This window comes from Lagenorhynchus albirostris, chromosome 1 (genome assembly GCF_949774975.1).
Source record: "Lagenorhynchus albirostris chromosome 1, mLagAlb1.1, whole genome shotgun sequence".
Classification (NCBI taxonomy): Eukaryota; Metazoa; Chordata; class Mammalia; order Artiodactyla; family Delphinidae; genus Lagenorhynchus; species Lagenorhynchus albirostris.
Window position 1 is genome coordinate 42,818,224 of NC_083095.1, and position 22,171 is coordinate 42,840,394.

The following is a 22,171-nucleotide window of genomic DNA, read 5'->3' on the forward strand; positions in this document are numbered from 1 at the left end:
ATTAATGGAAACATTCATACAGAAACAACTATTCCTACAAATACCTATGTGTGTGTTACATTTTACTAATTATATAAACCTAATGATTTCTTCTTATGCAAACAAATGGATTTGGGGTTTTAATATTTCCTTTTCTGATAGACTACTTATAAATTAATATTTGGGAAAATTCTTGAAGTTTAACAATACTATGGAGAAACAAAGAAAACACTGATATATTTCTTTCATATAAATTATCATAATTTAATTTCAGAGCACTACTTTTTTTTTTTTAATAGATTTATTTATTTATTTATTTTTGGCTGCATTGGGTCTTCGTTGCTGCCCGTGGGCTTTCTCTAGTTGCAGCGAGCAGGGGCTGCTCTTCATTACGGGGCGCGGGCTTCTCACTGCGGTGGCCTCTCGTTGCGGAGCATGGGCTCTAGGTGCGCGGACTTCAATAGCTGTGGCCCATGGGCTCAGTAGTTGTGGCTCGTGGGCTCTAGAGTGCAGGCTAAGTAGTTGTGGCACACAGGCTTAGCTGCTCCGCGGCATGTGGGATCTTCCCGGACCAGGGCTCGAACCCATGTCCCCTGCATTGGCAGGCGGATTCTTAACCACTGTGCCACCAGGAAAGCCCCAGAGTACTATTTTTCCATGATCCAAAACAAGAATTCAGACTTTTGTCTTTCAAAGCCATATTCAAAGCAAAGGCAACTGTCAAGCAATAAATATTGAGTGCTCACAAATCCAGAGAGCAAAAAAATTTTTTTAAGTTTTTAACAGCTAATAATATAGCCAAGATCAATAAACATGTAGTTAATTAAAATACATTAAAAAAACATGAGGCAATCAAGGTCGATTAAAATATATAACATAAAAAGCATGAGGCAATCAACAGAAAAGTCCTTCCCTCAGTACAGTCTTTTTTTTCTTTCAGTACATTCATTAAGAATGACTTACAGGGCTTCCCTGGTGGCTCAGTGGTTGAGAATCTGCCTGCTAATGCAGGTGACACGGGTTTAAGCCCTGGTCTGGGAGGATCCCACATGCCGCAGAGCAACTAGGCCCATGAGCCACAACTACTGAGCCTGCGTGTCTGGAGCCTGTGCTCCGCAACAAGAGAGGCCATGATAGTGAGAGGCCCGCGCGCCGCGATAAAGAGTGGCCACCGCTTGCCACAACTAGAGAAAGCCCTCGCACAGAAATGAAGACCCAACATGGCAAAAATTAATTAATTAATTAATAAACTCCTACCCCCAATATCTTCTTAAAAAAAAATGACTTACAGCCTCGGAGTACTTTCAGTTTAACAAAATTTAAGAAACTTAAGTCGAAGTTCTAGTAAGCCTCAAAAATTAGCAATATACGGGCTTCCCTGGTGGCGCAGTGGTTGAGAGTCCGCCTGCCGATGCAGGGGACACGGGTTCGTGCCCCAGTTCCAGAAGATCCCACATGCCGTGGATCGGCTGGGCCCGTGAGCCATGGCCGCTGAGCCTGCGTGTCCGGAGCCTGTGCTCCGCAATGGGAGAGGCCACAACAGTGAGAGGCCCGCGTACCGCAAAAAAAAAAAAAAAAAAAAAAAAAGCAATATACAGACTTAATAGTCAGCAATATACATACAGACTTAATAATCACTACAGAGTTAATAGAGGTCTTTACTAAATACTCAGATCAAGACATGGCAATTTTTTCCCAACTGCATTAAAAAATTTTGCTTTTACAAGGTTGTGAAAACAACTGCCAATGAGTTAACTCAAGAAAAGAGTAATCTGGTAGCCTAAGAATCATTTCAGATACTAATTTTAAGGACTTCTGGTATGGGGAAAAAAACAAAAACAACTTATACCACACTGGGTCTATGCTTTGCCTGTCCCTCGTAATCACAACAGCCTCTCCTCAGACTAACACCTCATTTTTAGTATTTATGATCTTACAGAATTCAAAGAAGACTGTTGTATCCAGTATATGTAAAAGCAATTGTTTTTAAAAAGCACTGGTTTGAAATCAAAGTTTCTTCCAAAAGCAAGTAAACAAAATGAACCCATCAATTGCAAATAAGGTATTTATTAAGGTTTTACCAAACATTTGATAAATTCTTAATGATTAAGAATATAGTTTTATAGATAAAAATTAGTTTAAATTCATTGGAATTAAAAGTTAGTGGATGTCAAGAGTGTTTTAAGTACCATGATAAACTATGGCCATAAAACTTTAAGTTCAGAATGCAGTTATCATGTGTAAAAACAAGATATAAATGAATAAAGAATTCTACTTAAAAACAACTGCCTGCTTGAAAGGAAATGTATTTCGAGTAAAAAAAAAAAGATGATGCTATAAACAAAGTTTTAAATTTACCTGATGGTCTTTGCAAAACTCAAAACTGCTTAATCTCTTACAATAAGTAATTCTTCACAATCATTTTTTTAAAAAAAACAGCTGTCTTGTTAGTCACCTTAGAGTAAAATTGCACATGGTAGAAAATGCCTCCAACTACTCCAAAGACTCTGCCTTTATGACTTTTGTATGGGGGCGGCGCTTGCTATCACAATACCTGCAGGGTCTCTCTCCCGGTTGGGAGCCAAGAGGGTTTTCCATCCCTCAAGGGTTCTGAAGTGGGATAGGGCTATAATAATGGGAGGTGGAGCCCACTAGACTGCTGATGAGCCTTCTTCCCTTCGTTTAGTCAAGGATGTGAAGAGTAACTATGCACCCAGTAAAATGCCAGGGCAGGGAAGGGGGCTAAGAATATAGAAGAGGCATGAATATGATCATAATTTTAAGAAACTTACAATTTTAGTTAGCAGGAGTATAACTTCCTAGTATTATAGTAGTTGTATATCTATCTACTACTAGATTATGTATTTTCTGACTTTGGACACTATGTCTTCAAATACAGCTCAAGCATTTTTGATAGTTACCATGAATCACAGACTTTTGCAAAAGTATTGCAATTCAAATCAGAAAACTTTTGGCCCTCAAGTCTGGCAGGAGGTGTGGAAATGTAAAACCAGCCAATTCGACAAAATGTGGTTAAGTGTTGTAAAATACATAAAAGAATACAGGAGCAAGGTGAGGGGATGAATGGTTCTGCTGGGGCTGCGGTGATGGTGGTAATAGTAGGGAAAGCCTCCGAATGTGAAGAGCATACAGCCCGGGAACAAGAGCAAACAGCATAAACATGAGGCTTGCAAAGGCAGGCTGTGATTAGGAAAGGACTTTGTAATGATATGTTAGAGAATCAGAACTGGACACTCTGGGTAGATGTGAGGTTTGAGAGAGCTAGAGAGGAATTAGGTCAGATTTGTATTTTTAAAAGTTCTCTGAGTTTGATGGATTGGAAGGGAAAGGGGAGCTACTGTCACAGTCCACAAAGAGAGGATCAATGCCTGAATTAGTCTTGCCACCTGATGATGGAAAGATGACCCCTCCCCCTGAAGCAGAGAGAAAAGAGAGCATGGGAGAGTGAGAGAGAGGTGTTAATGCTGAGATTTTTTTTTAGTTTAGGTTATTCATGTTTGTTGTCCTCAAAGTTTCAACATGTTATAAGTGCTCAATAAATTCCATGAAGTTAAAGACATGCTGATTTTAGTCAGTTTTATTGTCAATGACTGGTATTTATTTTTATTTTTGTGCCCCAAAATTAATTTATTCCAAGAGGAATCTCATTTTTATATTTCTAGTTTTAAAAAACCTACTTCGATGCAGTACAGAGGAACAGACTGGAGTAGGGAAAGCATGGACATGGAAAGAACAAGTTGCTACTGCACCAGTCTAGCTAGGTGAAAGAGAAGAGTGGCTTGAACTAAGGTGACAGAGAGTAGGAACTGAAGGAAGTGGGCAAATTTGAGAGCTATAAAGTAAGTAGAAGAGACAGGATCTGATGTCTCATTGGATAGGGAGGCAAGAGTGAGAGGATTAAGGCGACTTCCATTTATCTAGCTTGAGTAATTGGGTGGATGGTGCTTCTATTCAAGTGAATTAGGAACAAACAGGTTAAGGACAGGTTTGGGGGAAAAGATGAGTGCAGTCTTGCACATACAGAGTTTGAGGACTTACAAAATATGAAGAAATCCTCATTGGAATTTTAATATAAATGTCTGGAGTTAAGAAAGAGACATCTTTGATGCACATATAAATTTGGAGTCATTACATCATTTAGTTACGAAGTAAACCAGAAAAAAATGCAATGTCATGTATGTCAGGTGATTTAAGAAGGTAGGCATGTCAAAGATGCTGAATGCCTACTAAGGAGTCAAATGAAATCATGACAAAAATTTGTTGGACTTAACACAAAACTTTGTTGGAGGTCACTGGTGACCTTAGTTCAGTTGTTTTAGGTGTGGTGGAAGTACAAGATGCACTACAGTGAATTAAGAGTGAACGGGGGGCAGGGTGGTAGTGTCAGGAAATAGAACGGTGTATATACCTCTGAGCAATCTGGCCATAAGGTGGAGGGGTTGGTGGAAGGAATCTGGACAGGTTGCTAGAAGGTTGGAAGAGATGTAAGCATGTTTTTAAAAGCTGGTAAGAAGGTTACAACACAAAGGAATAGATTAAAGATGCTGGAAAGAAAAGAGATACTTCACAGTCTAAGACAAGAAAGAAGGGAATGAGATCCAGAGCCTAAAAAGATGGACTCATCTTACAGAAGAGGACAACATACTATCAATTGTACATTAAGGGAAGGAGAGCAGGCAGGTGGGGTTTAGAGCTGGCTCCCAATTTGAAGCTCCTAGTTTCTTTCCAAAGTGAGTGGAGTGGGGTTAGCGTTGCTGGCTTAATGGAGGAGATAATGATTAGATTATAGAAACTGAGAACCGACCAATAGTATCGAAGGCCCAATGAAATTTGTTCATCATAAAATTTAGAGTGGTACCATTCTTCTCTGTTGTGTACACTTAAACAGAAAATTTCAGAAACCACATGTCATGCCTAATATATTCATTATGTGGTAAGACACTGTTTTATAATTTCACAGAACAGTTTACAAACAACCTGCCTGTAACAAATTAGTAATTCCCCCCCCATTTTAAAAGGTACATATATCTTATTTCCAGTCATCAAGCTGTGGTTCACATGCTATCAAATCTAAGGTTTTAAAATCAGTCTTACTAACACAACTATAAAATACCTTTTTCTATAAGTACATTAAAATGTAGGTGTATTTGTGTGTACAAATGTGCAATCCTCATTAATCTGATGAGGTGATCCTAATTTGGTTAGAGTCTTATGCTAACACTGTGAAGAAAGGCTTTGCTAAAGACATTAGGACATTATTTCTTGCTTATTTAACAGGCTACATTTTAAGACCTTAGCAGGTAAGTTATTACATTTGAATGCAAGCTAAAGTCTCAATTATTCATTGAAGGTTGGCTTTATAGGGTCTGCTTAGAAACACCTGATTGGCAGCTGGAGTTATTAGATATACCTAAAATATTAATATTGCCTTTAAATTTTTCTGTAAATTTTATTGACTTAACAGGATTTTCCTGAGTTATCAAGCATTTACTATAGGTTTATACCCAAAGTGATCTTGAAAGATTACTAACAAATGCCTTTATGGTTGATCTACAAAAAGGCATAAATACACAAAAAACACTTGATTTAAACATTAAAAAAAAAACCTCACATTTCGATGAATTAAAAAGTTCAAGCACTGGGCTTCCCTGGTGGCGCGGTGGTTGGGAGTCCGCCTGCCTTTGCAGAGGACGCAGGTTCGTGCCCTGGTCCGGGAGGATCCCGCGTGCCGCGCAGCGGCTGGGCCCGTGAGCCATGGCCGCTGGGCCTGCGCGTCCGGAGCCTGTGCTCCGCGGCGGGAGAGGCCACAACAGTGAGAGGCCCGCATACCGCAAAAAAAAAAAAAAAAAAAAAAAAAAAAGTTCAAGCACTTATGATTTTTATAATAGGAGAATGTAATCCTAGAATTAAATTTAACAGTGATCCCTAGAAGTTCAACGACTGGAGAAATGGGTGTCAATACTTCTAAACAAAAAAGAGCATTTCTTGGGCTTCCCTGGTGGTGCAGTGGTTGAGAGTCTGCCTGCCGATGCAGGGGACACGGGCTCGTGCTCCAGTTCGGGAAGATCCCGCATGCCGCGGAGCGGCTGGGCCCATGAGCCATGGCCGCTGAGCCTGCGCGTCCGGAGCCTGTGCTCCACAACAGGAGAGGCCAAAAAATTTTTTAAAAAAAGAGCATTTCTTATAAAAATTCACTAAATTCTAATTTTCATTACTAAATATGAAATTAGAGATTTTTGAAAGGGCCCAACATATAAGCCTACCTATAGCAAACCAAAAGGATAAAAGAACTAAGACTAGTCAAATTCCCACCTGATATTCAGTCTTCTAAACATTCACCTATTTATTTTACCCTTAGACAACTCTCCTACATTCATCCAAAGTGAATATAAGTCAGGAGTAAATGAATACCTGACATCATTGTTTATGTTTACATGAACTTTTCAATCAATTTCAAAGCTCAAAAGGAAATTCAGTAATATCTTTTCTAATATAAAAATGTCCTAACAAAAGACATTTAAGTAATACCCACAAAAATATTCTCCAGAACCTTTTTCAATATAATTATCAATGACTTAAAATGTAGAGTCATCAATATAGGTAGGACCTACTTCCTGTCAGACTCTCAAGTCTCTTCCTACCCAGTAATAGTATGAAATATATTTCTTGTACTCAAATCCTGAACTACCAATGCTTAGGAATTCAAAATAATATTAAGTATAAAAGATGCTCCTCCACAGTAAGTCTCAAATCTCCTGATTAAGGCTATGTTAGGGTACTCAAAGTATCAAATATAAAAACAATGTGCACTGCCCATTAGTACTGCAGAAGTATCTAACACTTGTATGATTCTACTGCATAAAATTTACAAACACCAAATGGCTGGCTGAAGTACTGTTACAGTGGTTTACAGAATATTATAAAAGATCTTTTTGATCATTGTCAAGCAACATTAAATCCTCATGGAAAGCATAGCATAATTACATTTTGGGAAGAATATGATCTGTAATGTAAATATAACAGCTTAGCCTCACTTATATAGTAAAGGCCTGTAATGACTAAGCCAGGTAGGCCCTGGCTTATCAGATTTTAATTCATTTTATACCATATCCATTTTTTTCCTTTGCTAAATATAGATTAAACTGCTTTTCAGTTTTACAATATATCAAATTTTAAAAAATTACTGTCCAAGACAGGTTAGAATGATTCAGCATCTAAATCTTAAATCCAAGAGCAAGAAATGCAGCTGATTTTTTTTTTTCTAAAGCAACCCAATCTCACTAAAGAAAATCTACTTGTACAGCCAGAGAAAAAGAGGAAATTAGTTTCTATTAGGTAATTCAATGAAGTAGATGCATGAAAATGAATATCTGAAAAATAGTTTTAAATAATCATATAATCAATGACTACATTTTGCGATTGTGCTTTTCTTTCTTTAGTAGATGAAAGGCATCTTGGTTCACTTCATTTTAACAGTTCATAATTTAAGTAATACATTTTAAGAAGATACTATCCTTACAAAGGTCCTTACCTTTTTAAATTTTTTTACTTACTACCTGCAAACAATAGGTAACAGAGCTTGCCTCTGCTCTTCATTCTTTTTTACTAACATTTACTCACAGCTTAAACAAAACATTATGACTTTTACAAAATTAATAGCTATAATAAGACCACTATTTACTACTTACTATTTTACAGCCATACTCTCCACCCTTACTACTCAGCCTTTTTAACCCTCTTTGTTTAAAATTTCAGGTTTTTTGGGGGGGTGGGGATCAGGGAAAATGCATTTTGAAAGGGATACAAATCAAAAGTATTAGCAAAAATAAAGAGACTATGTATTTCAGTATTTGGCAATATAAGATCCTAACTTCAATGTTTCAATGTTAATTCAAAAAAAAAAAAAAAAAAAGCAAAACCAGACTCCAACAGTTCACACCCTGAAAATGTGGCCTATTTACCCTGAAAACATATAATCTATAAATAAATACAGATAAAATACAAAAATCACATTTAATATTTAGACTTTAAATCCCAAAATTTTTCCAAACTGTCATTTTCATTTCAAACTCTATCTTATGTTTCAGAAAAATAGCCTTCATCCTCTGATATTCTAAAAATAGACTCCTACTGTCTCTTTTACATGAAACAATTACGCTTGGTTACGAGTCCTACCATATCAGCCAAATCATCAATAGCTAAAATTCTTATTTAACCTCATTTCTGGCAATCAAAATGGTAATATATAAAAAAAATCTTACCTATATGCTGCATTTTCTTTCACATGTAAAATGGTTAGATTCCCCTTCTACTTAATCAGTACAGTATCTGAACATTTTTCAGTCTGACTTGCAATATTTGCTTTTCCTCTTAGGGCATAGCATCCGCAGGGTTATACAGCACTACTTACATTCTCTTCCACATAAAAATCAGACATTACATGAAAGGAAAAGAAAGACAGCCCATTTCAAAGCATCTGGCAAACCTCCATTGGCAACCCGCCAAGCCTCTGCAAAACCTTCCTGTCTTTCCGAGCATGCTCACTTAAAACCAACAGCCCGTTACTATGGCAACTCTGTAGGCAGCCTGTAAGTATGAACCGCCATTCTGATTTCAGAGTGCAAAAAGCCAAATACTGCAGGGGAAGTAAAAGGGAAGAAACACCCTATGCCCTATATCACATACAAGTACACTCATTTTGTTTCAAAAATTCTTATTTGTGTATGTAAAACAGAAACAAACATTCCACATTTTCCAAGCAAATATTTTTCATGCTCAAATAGGTCTTTTTCAGTAAACTCATTCTCTTTGTCTGCCCCGAAGCCCCTTTACCTCATAACAACCAAAACTATACTGGACAGTTTATCCCACTTGACAAAACACTGCTGAAAAAATAGACAGCAATATTCATGAAAGCAATTATGTGGTACTTCATGAATGATTTCCTACAATTACATATACATTCTTAACAACACAGTGATATTACAAAGAAAACCATTAGCACCTATAAAATACAATCTAAATCTTTTCTATGATTTATCCACCTGCCAAATGAAATATTCTTCCATTTAGATAGGATTTTTTAAATCCTCATTATCCTTGAGATACTGTGAAATGTCTGAAAGAGGTGAAATTTCAAAGTTAAGACAGACCAGACCCATGTTCAAATCCCTGCTCTCCACATTTGAGCTGTGTCGTCTTTGGAAAGTTATTTAATCTTTCTGACCCTCTCTTTTCTCTCTAAAGTAGAATAATAACAGTTACTCCATCTGGAAATAATTTAAATGAGTTAACACATGTAATATACCTAAAAGTTACATTTCCTTCCTCCTTGGTTATTTGGAAAAGATGTTATTAAAAAAAAAAGTCTGCACTTGCTGCTCATTTAACCTGAAAAGTTCTTCTTTGTAATCTCTTACCCACTAAAAATTAGTTCTGATTTGCCCACTAAGCTAAAAGCCAGAAAGCTCCCCCTTCCCCAAATAAAGCTGAGCTAGAAAAAGACAGCAACAAATAATATAAAGAATCTAAACACAGGGAAAATATATGAAGGTATTATTTTTAGAGTATTGAAATGTTTTCATATGTTACAAACATGAAATTTCACCTACCATTTCTTCTTCTTCCTTTTTGGCCTCCTTTTCCTTCTCCTCATCATTTTCTTCAGCTGGGGCAACTTCATCATCACTACTGGATGACTCAAGGATTTCACTTATATCCATTTTCCAATTATCAGGAACAACTCTAGTTTTTAAGAAGATGCTTGCTTTCTGCAGCCCTAAAAGTAAAAATGTACTTCAGCAGTTGTTATGGAATTAGCACCACAGAATAATACAAAGCCATGACATTCAGAGTCAGAAGATCTGGATTCAAATTCAGCTGTCATTTCTAAAATGATACAGTAAATTTGAACATATAAGTTATAATATTATATTAATGTTTATTTTTCTCTAGGGAATACTGTCAGAAATGTTAGTGATAAAACATACAAAGAATTAAGGTCAAATACTTTATCTAGATATTAAAAAAAGGCATTAAAGAAGAGTGGATACCAACTCTAAACAGTTAAAATGGCACCAGAAAATATTCAGTCTTGCTTTTGCCACTAAATTTGCCATTTAGAGTCACATCATGAAATAATGAATTGATTCATCCTTATTTTACCTGGTTTAGCAGAGAGCTCAGATTCAGGTAGACTGAGAATGTCTACTTCCTTGATATCCTTTCTTGCTATAGAATAACTAATTATAGAGAAAAATAAATAGGAGGGAAACCATTACTAAATAAGAATTATCACTTAAAGAGTCATGTTAACACACAGAAAATATAAATCTCAAAATCAAAATTATTTTACTTATAAATTGTTTTAAAAAGACCATGTATATCCTAATCCTTAATAAAGGGCAAGAGGTAATATAGGCAAAGTTAATATCTTAATTCTAAAGATTCACATACTCAAAGCACACTAATTTGAGAGCCTCACATTTGTAATATTTCAATTTATGCAACCGTCTTACCTACAATATGGGGTAGTTTATTTATATCAGCATGGTATTTTCCTTATAGTGTCTATTTTGATCTTTCATATTTCTCAAATTTACTATTCAGTTCAGTATGAAAAATTTAATAGATGGTAACATTAAAATACTTTTATCATTGTAAGATATATTATGGTATCAAATTTTTCACGGAGAATCACAACTCAATGAATACATAATTTTACATTTTTTGGAAACAAAGCAAAGTTGAAGTGAAGGAAGGTTTCTAAAACTCTGACCTTTTTTTAAATTAATTTTTACTGGAGTTCAAAATCTGACATTTAATCAGAAAAAAGTCAAAATAATTATTCTAGTAATATAAATTCTATTAAAAGTAAATTTCATGTTTTATAATATGAAATAGTACACATAATAAAAATAAAGAATTCTTACAATTAGGGCTTCCCTGATGGCTCAGTGGTCAAAAATCTGCCTGCCAATGCAGGGGACACAGGTTCCAGCCCTGGTCCGGGAAGATCCCACATGCCGTGGAGCAATTAAGCCCATGCGCCACAACAACTGAGGCTGGTCTCTACAGCCCGTAAACCACAACTGCTGGAAGTCTGCACGCCTAGAGCTCTTGCTCCACAACAAAAGAAGCAACCGCAATGAGAAGCCCGAGCACCGCAAAGAAGAGTAGCCCCTGCTCGCCACAACTAGAGAAAGCCCGCACGCAGCAATGAAGACCCAACGCAGCCAAAAATAAATAAATAAAATAAATTAAAAAAAGAATTCTTACAATTAAAAAGAAAATCAATACTATGCTTTATTTTAAAACTTTTTAAATATTATTCTCAAATACTGTTGTTCAGTTTTTATATAAAAATTTTAGGGATTTCCCTGGTGGTGCAGTGGTTAAGAATCTGCCTGCCAATGCAGGGGACACGGGTTCGAGCCCTGGTCGGGGAAGATCCCACATGCCACGGAGCAACTAAGCCCATGCGCCACAGCAACTGAGCCTGCACTCTAGAGCCCGCGAGCCACAGCTACTGAGCTCGCGTGCTGCAACTACTGAAGCCTGTGTGCCTAAAGACTGTGCTCCGCAACGAGAGAAGCCACCGCAGTGAGAAGCCCGCGCACCACAATGATGAGTAGCCCCCACTCGCCGCAACTGGAGAAAGCCCACGCACAGCAACTGAAGACCCAAGGCAGCCAAAAATAAAATAAATTTATTAAAAAAAACTTTTTTTTAAATAACCTACATTACAAAGAAGTCAAAACATATTAGGTAACAACTTCTCAGTTCATGAAATGATTAAATTTTAAAAAATAAAGTCTTGATTTCCATTTTTTTCTCCCAATGTAACACTATTAAGTGATTCATTACTCACAATTTAGAATCGATAAATGACCGAATTAAACATTGGTCTTTTTTCACTGTGATATCATCATTACAACTGGGAGATACTACCTGAAATATAAAATAAAAGCAGATTGATTACTACGTTCCCTACTCAAAGAAAGAATATATTTTTTAAAATAACAATTCTGGATCCCCTAACTTCTTGAAATGATTATATTTGACAAGAAATACGTTCATTGTCAACAGCTTCCATACCATAATAAATTTACTTACAAAAGATTGCCTTATAATTTTTCTTTAGCATATTGGCTTTCTAGATATTTAATATACACAGTCATTAGATAATAAAATGAATAATTAATGAAATATAAACCATAATGTGACCACTTTAAAAATATTAGGATTTATTCTAAGCCAAATAATAACAACTCATTTACTGTCCAAAAAACAAAATGTATGATCTATGATGAAGACATGCCATATTATTATTTTTTTTAAATGCACTTAAATCAGGATCAATTTTGAAATCTGGGTATTTGGTTAAAATAAGCACCTAAGTTCCCATTCTTACCAAGGCATGTACAATTTTTAGTATTTAAACAAGTCAGAGAAAATCTGAATGAAGAACTTTTAAATTTCTTAACTTTTAAAAATAACAAATGTCTTAACATTTGTAACTAACCAATCTCTGTATATTCTTTATAGAATTTAATATTTAAAAAACATTAAAGACTACTAATAAATTGCTGAACTGTACCTGCTCAACATTAGCCCCTCTGTGGTAATCGAGCACCAACCACAGAACTTTAGGCAATGATGGAAATGTTCTCTGTCGGCACTGACCAATATAGCAGCAATGAATCACATGGGGCTGAGCACCTGAAATGTGGCCAGTTCAACTGAGAGACTGAATTTTTAATTCTATTTAATATTAATTAAGTTACAATTTAAACTTAAATAGCCACACATGGCTCATGACTATCATATTAAACAGTGTTATGTCCAGACAATCAAAAATTCTTGGCAGTTGTATCAGCTGTTTTAACATCAGATGGTATTAAATGTTTTTTTGTTTGTTAGGTGCTGATAATTACTAGACTAATAATATAGTTGTGTCTGCCCTCAAGGAGCTAACACTGAAATGGAAGGGTAAATACAAAAAGATATACAAAAAAAACATAACGAAGGCTAAGTACAGTGATACCAACTAGGCATAAGATAAAATATCAATAAAAACACCTAGGAGGAAGATTTAACCAGACCTGGGAAGGGAAAATGTGTGGCAGCAAAGGCTAAAGGTAAGTCTTAAAGGATGAGTAGACAGAACCCAAGGCTTAATTACCTCACCTGTGAACCATTCTAATGGCCTCCAAATTGATTCCTATCACCTCCACTCCTTTCAACAACAATCCATCCACCATACCACTGAGTCATTAACATTCCTAAATATGCAGCTCAAATAATGTCACTCTTCTGCAAAATTCTATGCAGAACTATGTCCAGATTCTTTAGATGAAATTTTAAAGACCCTTCTGCCCTCAATCCAAATTATTTCCCAGTCTTCTTTCCTATTATGCCCCATTCACATCTAATATTTAGCCAAAATGAGTTCCCAGAGCAAACAGTTTCATGAACAAACCCCCTTCTTTCCTATTACTTATTCTGTTTCTTCTAAGAAAGTTCTCTAGTGAAGCTCTGCTAACTAACTTTAAATCCTTCAAGGCTCAGCTCAAAAGCTTCATGAAGGCTTTTTATTTTTTTTCTTTTTGGATTTCCTTCAAATAAATGCAAGGTCTCAGGACAAGAAGTCCTAATATTGAATGTATACTATTTTATATTACAGTTACTTGGATTAATCTCTGCAGTACACTAAAATCATCAAATGTAAGATTGATTCTTACATTGACTCTTACTCATCTTTTATTTTATTACCTGGGAAATGATAAACCTGTTGAGTAAATAAAAGTTTTTTTTTTTTTAATCTCTTGACAAATTATGACCTGAGTATTCTGAATCCAAACCCATTTACTTGTTGGCCTACACAACTGAAAGGTTCAAAGGATTTTCAGACTTTTCCTATGTGAAGTAAATCTACTACATAGGAATTGAGTAATGTATTTACATGCACATAGAAACCTAAAAAAAAAAAAAGGCCTCAGTTCTTTAAAGGAGGCTAACCTAATTTGGGAGGTATTTTGTGCCAAAATTATTATTAGAGATATAAGTGATATCAAAACTCAGAGAAGAAGGGGCATACTTATGTTAAAGTGGTTAGCGGAGAATCTGCAGGAAAGGTAGGACCTGAGCTGAGCCTTAAGACATATTTAAGAGAGGAGTAGGAAGAAGAGAAAGGGGAGATAGGTATTACCAAGTACTATTGATTCCTCTTGTGAAGTAATTCTCTTGCCCATACCTTCTCATTCCTTTCCCAAGTAAGCAAAGGTTAGTTTTCTCTACCAACCTACCCAAGATTTGCCATTTCTAAAGCTTAGGTATACCCTTCCTTTCCCTAAAACTCTTTGTCCTATTCCAGTGTCTGCACCAAAAGTTTTTTAAATTACTGTATAATATTTAACTACTACACAGTCTTTGAGATGTGTATAGTAAACTCCTTGAGGGCAATGTGTTATGTCTCATACCTCTTTCTTTTCTTAAGGAGCTTAGAGCAAAGCTGAAGTCACTGCAAATCCTTAGTAAATACTAATTGATTTAAGGGGTAAAGGACTGGAGGAGTGAAGTGTCTTACATAGGGAGCAGTTAAGAAACAGCCTAAGTAGACAGCTTACACTGAAAATGAGAAACTAAGAGCTAAGGATGACCACAGATACCCATCTAAAAATGCAGAATTGATTCACTAGGCAGAGTCAGTGCCGGTTTTGTTTTTTTTTTTTTTGAGAATGGGACTATCATGATTAAATCAATGTTTTAAAATTTCTCTATAAAAGTTACTTCTAGAAAATAAGTCTGAATTTAGTAAAGAAAGCATTCAGGCATCAAGTTAACAGAAGCTGGTGGTAGGTACTATACATCAGGTGAAAAAGGTGATGGGAACAGAGTAAACACAGACCACTGGACACATTTTGAAGGAAAAACTGAAAGATCTCAATAAATACTTGGTTACAGAGAATTAAAGAAAGGAAATAACAAAAGAAGACAGTAAAGAACGTGGGACCTGAGTAGGACTACTCAATTTTCCAATAAAGTCCAAACTAAATTTGTGTAACACTCTCAAAATATTTTAAATGCTTTCCTAAAATCCATGTTAAACAAATACTTTAAATGGTTAATTAACTCTGCAAAGAAACCATACTTACCAAAGCAGGATACCATTCACTCTTCTCAGATGTAGATACCACACTTACAACTTTTCCTAATAATTCATCATTGAGACGTCGCTTATCTTCATCTTCCTCTTCACTACTTTCGTCTTCTTTTTCATCTTCGTTACTAAAAGTTAGAATAACTTTATCATGATCTTAACATCAACCATTTTTGATACAGTCATTACGCCAGGGTAGTAGCCTCTTCATTCAAGTCGGAATTGAAGAAATGGATACTTCCCTAGCCCTAAAGAGGTAGTCCTGCGCTGTCCATGGTAACTCTGAGTCCATTTCACTAGATCAGTGAGGACCTGGACTTAGACTCTCATGCCAACCACTGGCTGGGACAGAAAACCTATATCACCAGGAAGCATTCACTGTGCCAAATACAGTTTAAGAGATTGCCCTTCCACTTTTTATGTATGCCAGGTTCCAGATAATATAACTCTAATTCTCCAACATGTTAGGAAAAGATCTCACCAAACACATCAGGAGGTTTATTTTAGATAACCTATCTGGATAACTAAACAATCAGACAAGGCCACAATGAGGAAAAATCTACAAAACAATTGGCCTGTACTCTTCAAAAATGTCACTGTCATGAAAAGACAAAAAAAGGCTGAGGAACTTTTCTAGATTAAAGGAGACTTAAGAACCACGTAAACTAAATGCAATGCATGATCTTGGATTGAATCCTGGAATCAGGCGATGGTATAAAGGCTATTATTGGGACAACTGGCAAAATCTGAAATATGTATTATATATTGTCAGATAATAGCATTCTATCAATGTTATCTATTCTGAATTTGATAACCATACTTCGATTATGTAAGAGAATGTCCCTGTTCTTACATAAACTATTTAGGGGTAAGAAGTCATGATGCTTGCAACTTCCTCTTAAATGGTTCAGCCAGTTAAAATTATTATTAAATAAAAAATAATTATAATATATGTATATAAAGACAGGAAATGATAAAGCAAATGTGTCAAAAAGTTTTAATAATTTAGTGAATCTGGATGATGAGTATATGAAAGTTTATTGTATTATTCTTACAATTTTTAAACTTGAAATGTTTTTGAAATAAGAAGGCTAAGAAAACACATATACGCACATAACATAGCAAAATAATCCTATCAATTAAGGAATTTGGCAAAGTAACTCAAAACAAAAATAGCCTTTTTTAAAAAGGGGTTGAGATCATTATTCCTATTACTTTGTCCAAGAATTAAGAACAAAGTCTACTCAGGGTAAAATGTCTAAAACAAGGATACAAGATGCTGTGGAAAGGCCACCCAAACAAATTTCACCACCGTAGAAAAACCACTTATTTAATGTCGTGATAATTGTAATGTTACTGTACATGAAAACACTCACACAGGCAGAGAGGACCTCCTTCCTCTGTTCGTCTTCTTTGCAATTACTGGAGTTCCAAAATGCTCTGGATTTGTTAATGGAAGCTGGTCAAGAGTCTGGATAAGAAACAGACAAATTAAATCACTTTTTGCTTCTACATTAGTAGCTGTTGTTCAATTTAAAAAGTCCATCCATGTTACCCTACCTCACTCTCAGCAAAATGTCTCTCTCCTTTTAAGCATAGTGAGGTACGTCTCAATGTTCTCTCATCACCATCATCAAACACTGCAATAGGCAGAAAATATCAGAGAATTTATGCACACTTATTGCTATTTACCTGGGGCTTAAGAACCATTGTTAGTTACGCTTCAAAACCTTTTAAAATTTACACACATTTTTCATTCTATAGATACCAAACACAGGTTAATGGCTGCCCCAAACTGCTTAAGTGTCTCCATTCACTTTTTCAATCTCTATCACTACAGAATGACCTTCTTAAACCATGAGCAACCTAGTCAAAGCACAGATATTAAATTACCTTTAATTTTAGAAGAACGAGCAAAAACCTGGTTTAAAAAAAAGAAGTAGGGGTTTCCCTGGTGCGCAGTGGTTGGGAGTCCGCCTGCTGATGCAGGGGGCGCGGGTTCGTGCCCTGGTCCAGGAAGATCCCACATGCCGCGGAGCGGCTGGGCCCGTGAGCCATGGCTGCTGAGCCTGCGCGTCCGGAGCCTGTGCTCCGCAACGGGGGAGGCCACAGCGCTAAGAGGCCCGCGTACAGAAAAAAAAAAAAAAGAAGTATTATGGGTTTTTTCGCAACAGTTATCAATGGAGTATCTCTAATGTCCAGAAACTGCCTGACTGCTTGTAATGCTGTTGGTTCATTCTACTGCTTCTACTTATTTGCATGATAACCTAATACAACAGAAGTACTGGCTGCCAAATTCTAAAGTCATAAGATTCAACTTGTTTCTTTTGCTAGAGGAGGATGCAAGAAGTTTAGAAATAAAAGTTTAAACACCAGAAAGAGAATTTTTTTAATTCTAAAAAATAAGTCATAATTGCACAGAAGCTTTCTCAAGTTTTTATTTCTACTACATTTAAAAGAAATACTACTTGGAAACTGTGTAAATATTTCAAGAAAATGGGGGCAAGGAATTTAACAATTTACCACCAATGCTCTTCATATATCTAGCTATATATATTATTTTGATAATTTTATAGGGTTTTTTTTAACATCTTTATTGGGGTATAATTGCTTTACAATGGTGTGTTAGTTTCTGCTTTATAACAAAGTGAATCAGTTATACATATACATATGTTCCCATATCTCTTCCCTCTTGCGTCTCCCTCCCTCCCACCCTCCTTAAGGTTTAATTTTCTAGAAAGGTACTCTGATTTTACCATCTAATATTCACAAAGAAAATTTTCTCAGAAGATACCTGATGCCCAGCATTTTGAAAAAATAAAATACAAGAAGACAGAATCCTTACCTCTGATACTTAAAATGCATATACACATCAACAAATGTTTATATATATTATGGAAAAAGCACATACACAGGAAAGCATACATAAACAAAAGTGATTATTATTTTAAGATTTAATCCTAATTTTTATAATTCTACATGTTTTTCAATTTTTTAATATTTTTCCAATTTAACAGAATATATTAATGTTAAGAAAGGAAAATTCTACATTATCTTGATTTAATATCTTAAAATCTTTACCTTGTTACCTATATAATTACAATCCTGAATTTTTTTTAAAAGGGCTGCTTTATTAGCAAAAACTTTGCCTTTGAATCATAAACTTTTTTCACGGTAGAAACTTAACTATGTAAGAGTACTCAACTTCTTCAATATTTATCCACCTCAGTCAGTTCCTTCTCTTAGACTAAAGACACCTAGTTTAGATTCTCTTACATGCAGGAGACAATGCAGAGAATATTAAAAGCTCCTGGTGCACATATTTAAAGAACCATAATAATTCCGCAAAATCATCTGTGTTATACACTGTCAATGATGCAGAAATTAATGACCACCTGCAGACACAATGACAGGATAAAACACAACATCCTCCAACAATTACATCACCAATCTACACTTGATTAACACTGCTTTAAACATTTGTATCACAATTATGATTTATATGGTGTCATCGAGTCTGATAAACCACTGCTCTTTGAAAAATTCAAAATCATGAAATTATCATACCAAACTTAAAATAATTTTTCATGTTATTATTAATGTCCATAAGTATGCTAAAGAATAAAACTTAAAAGTTCCAATTTCCCTTAATGCCTACAATAGCAAAGACGGTGACACTGGACACGCACATATACACTACACCACATTTAAGTGGTGGAGATGTGAGAAAGGAAAATGAGACTATAAGACACATCACTAATATCAAATTTACGCAACAAAATCTTTTCCACAAGGTTTTATTATTAATCAATGGCAGCCCCAAATCAAAATGCTCTGATGAGAAATTTCAACAATTTAACATTCTGAGTTCTTGTTTTTTTAAAATATTCACCTTGAAAATATATCAGATTTTTGAAGGAAAAAATTAATCTCACTTCAACACAATTTTACCATGGTTAGAAATAAGGTAAGGACCAAAGTCAATTGTGGTACAAATAAGCCTTTTACATTTTTTCACAGGAACCAAACCCCTTCCAACTTCAAGTGAACAAAGAGAAACAGAATTTTCTCTGTTTCTCTTAAAAAATATTTTTAAGAATTTTTTTAATTCATAAAACTATACAAAGGTATGTATTTGAGTACTTTATACAAGTTTGTTGAGCCATATAACTTCTCAAGATTTTCTGAAAGACAAACAGAAAACTTGACAACATAGTGGACCTATTTAATCATGACATCCCTGATTATCAAAATCATTAAGAAGTTCCATCTAGGGCTTCCCTGGTGGCACAGTGGTTAAGAATCCGCCTGCCAGTGCAGGGGACACTGAATTGAGCCCTGGGCTGGGAAGATCCCGCATGCCGCGCAGCAACTAAGCCCACGCACCACAACTACTGAGCCTGTGCTCTAGAGCCCACAAGCCACAACTACTGAAACCCGCGCACCTAGAGCCCGTGCTCCGCAACAAGAGAAGCCACCACAATGAGAAGCCCGCACACTGCAAGGAAGACCCAACGCAGCCAAAAATAAATAAATTAAATAAATTTATTAAAAAAAAGTTTCCTCAGGCTTCCCTGGTGGCGCAGTGTGAGTCCGCCTGCCGGTGCAGGGGACACGGGTTCGTGCCCCAGTTCGGGAAGATCCCACATGCCGCGGAGCGGCTAGGCCCGTGAGCCATGGCCGCTGAGCCTGCGCGTCCGGAGCCTGTGCTCCGCAATGGGAGAGGCCACAACAGTGAGAGGCCCGCATAATGCAAGAAAAAAAAAAGTTTCCTCTAGGGAATTCCCTGGCAGTCCAGTGGTTAGGACTCTGCACTCTAACTGTCAAGAGCCTAGGCTCAATCCCAGGTTAGGGAACTAAGATCTCACACGCCACGCGGTGCGGCCAAAAACAAGAAGTTTCCTCTATAACTTCCATGTTAGAAATATCATCTTAAAGAACACATAATTTGAAGGCATTGAACACTGACTCCAGCATTTTGATAAGAGTGAAATAATTAACTGGTGTGTGTATAGTATATTAAGCTTATTTTTGGTTCAAGGTGTATACTACAGCACGCCAAGAGAAAAAAAGTCAGAGTATAAGGATTTAGTAATTATAAGATATGAAATGTCTTATACTTGCCAAAAATGGCATTTGAATAGATCATTCACTGAGTGCAAGAGAGCAGATACTACAAAAGTTGTATCTGTTAGTATATTACATATAAATTCTAAAACCTAATTTGAGGACAATGACAAAGCTAAGATTCTCTCTATAACATTAATCATACTAGACAAAATAATGCTAATGGAAACAAAGCCTGACCCTAAACTGTTAGAATTCAAAGAAGCAAAAGTAAAAGGGATCTAATCTAACTACTAAATACAAAAGATTTACCTGTTATCATAGCACTGTTAGATGCTGGAGAATAATAAGATAATAACAACAGTAAATTAACTTTATCTATCCGAAGATATAATTGGCTATTACTTATTAAGCTTCTACTATGCCCTAATCCTCACAGCAGCCTCTACAGGGTCGGAATCACTATCTTCCTTTTATGGATAAAGAAATTGAGAATTAGAAGGTTCATCTATGAGCTACAATTTAGTTAAGGGGGGATCAAAATGAATTAACAAACAGGTAAGAAACAGAGGCATAAAATGAACACTGGGAAGAGAGTTTAAGAATTCTAACTTGATAAACAACAAGGTCCTACTGTATAGAACAGGGAACTATATTCAATATCCTGCGATAAACCATAATAGAAAAGAATATTAAAAAGAATGTATACATGTGTCTAACTGAATCACTTTGCTATACAGCAGAAATTAACACAATACTGTAAATCAACTATATTTCAATAATAAAAATTAATTTTTTTAAAACCCTCAAACTTTATCTTAATAAACAAAAAACAGACAAAAAAAAGAATTCTGACTTGGTGAAAATAAGTATTATTGTTATATCTGCTTATATCGGTAACAATTAACAAAACATTTCACGTGATACAGTAAAAACTTTAAAATTAAAAATATATGCATACCCTAGGTAAAACCAATAGTTCTGTTGCTCATAAAATCATCTGTGATAACTATAGAAGCCCCTCAGCAGCTAAGATCAAAAACTTCAGGAATCTGGAAATTTAAGAAATTAACATTCAAATGTATAATTATGTTAACAAAATATCATGAGATGTTAAGTCTTACAGAAGGCTATTTAAACAATGGGTTAAAGCCTATCACAGGACTAAATAGATTTGTTACTTAGTACTTTTTTTCTTAATGAATGATTTTCTAGTCAGGGGAATAACCATTTGGCTTTGAAAACATTTTGTGGTTGATTCTGGGTATAACAACATTTGTCATAAGCAGTTCTAATCAAATTAAAAGCCTTATAAGCCTACAGTACATTCTACAAAAGTCAGTCCATTCACCAGGTTAATGTAACCCTCCTCTACTCCTTTAACTTAGAATTTCCATGAGATCTGATCAAACTGATGTGCAAAATAATAAGAAGGTATGAAAAAAATCCAGAAACTTAAAAAGCATTTGTCACAATATATCAATGATCGAAAATATTTTAGTGTTAAACTTGATATATGATGTATGTGTTTATGTACATTTATATATAAATTATTTAAATTAAAAGCAACTTTCTCCTTTACATTTTTCTTATTTTTCAAATACCATGTGTTATTTTTATATTCTAACAAAGCAAAAGAAGAACAGTTTTAGAATGTCTTACTGACAGTTATATTTGTCAGGAATTAAAGGCAACATTCAAGTGGAGATATGAATTCTAATCCCAATTTTGGTATCTTCTGAATGGCTGGACAGATAACAATATACTTCCATACATTACAGATTCCTTATCTTTAATGCAAGGAAAAGAACTGCCAAATGAATAAGCTACTAGGAAGCATTGTTTTATGATAGGAAGGGGAAATATTTCAAAGTCTCAAAAAACATAAAAATCCATGAACTGGTGCTATTTGTTGTTCAACACTGGAGGGCAAGGTATTATTAG

General features: G+C 35.5%; 1 protein-coding gene across 1 annotated transcript in view; it reads right to left on the reverse strand.

The window, feature by feature from the left end:
- Positions 1-22,171, reverse strand: part of ARID4A (AT-rich interaction domain 4A) — a 57,732-nt gene that overhangs the window by 26,278 nt on the left and 9,283 nt on the right. Inside the window, exons 6-11 of the mRNA XM_060142035.1 lie at positions 16,721-16,800; positions 16,537-16,631; positions 15,156-15,288; positions 11,870-11,949; positions 10,165-10,241; positions 9,612-9,778 (exon numbers count right to left, since the gene is read on the reverse strand). Coding sequence (XP_059998018.1) covers positions 9,612-9,778; positions 10,165-10,241; positions 11,870-11,949; positions 15,156-15,288; positions 16,537-16,631; positions 16,721-16,800 — 632 coding nt within the window. The remainder of the gene's footprint in view (positions 1-9,611; positions 9,779-10,164; positions 10,242-11,869; positions 11,950-15,155; positions 15,289-16,536; positions 16,632-16,720; positions 16,801-22,171) is intronic.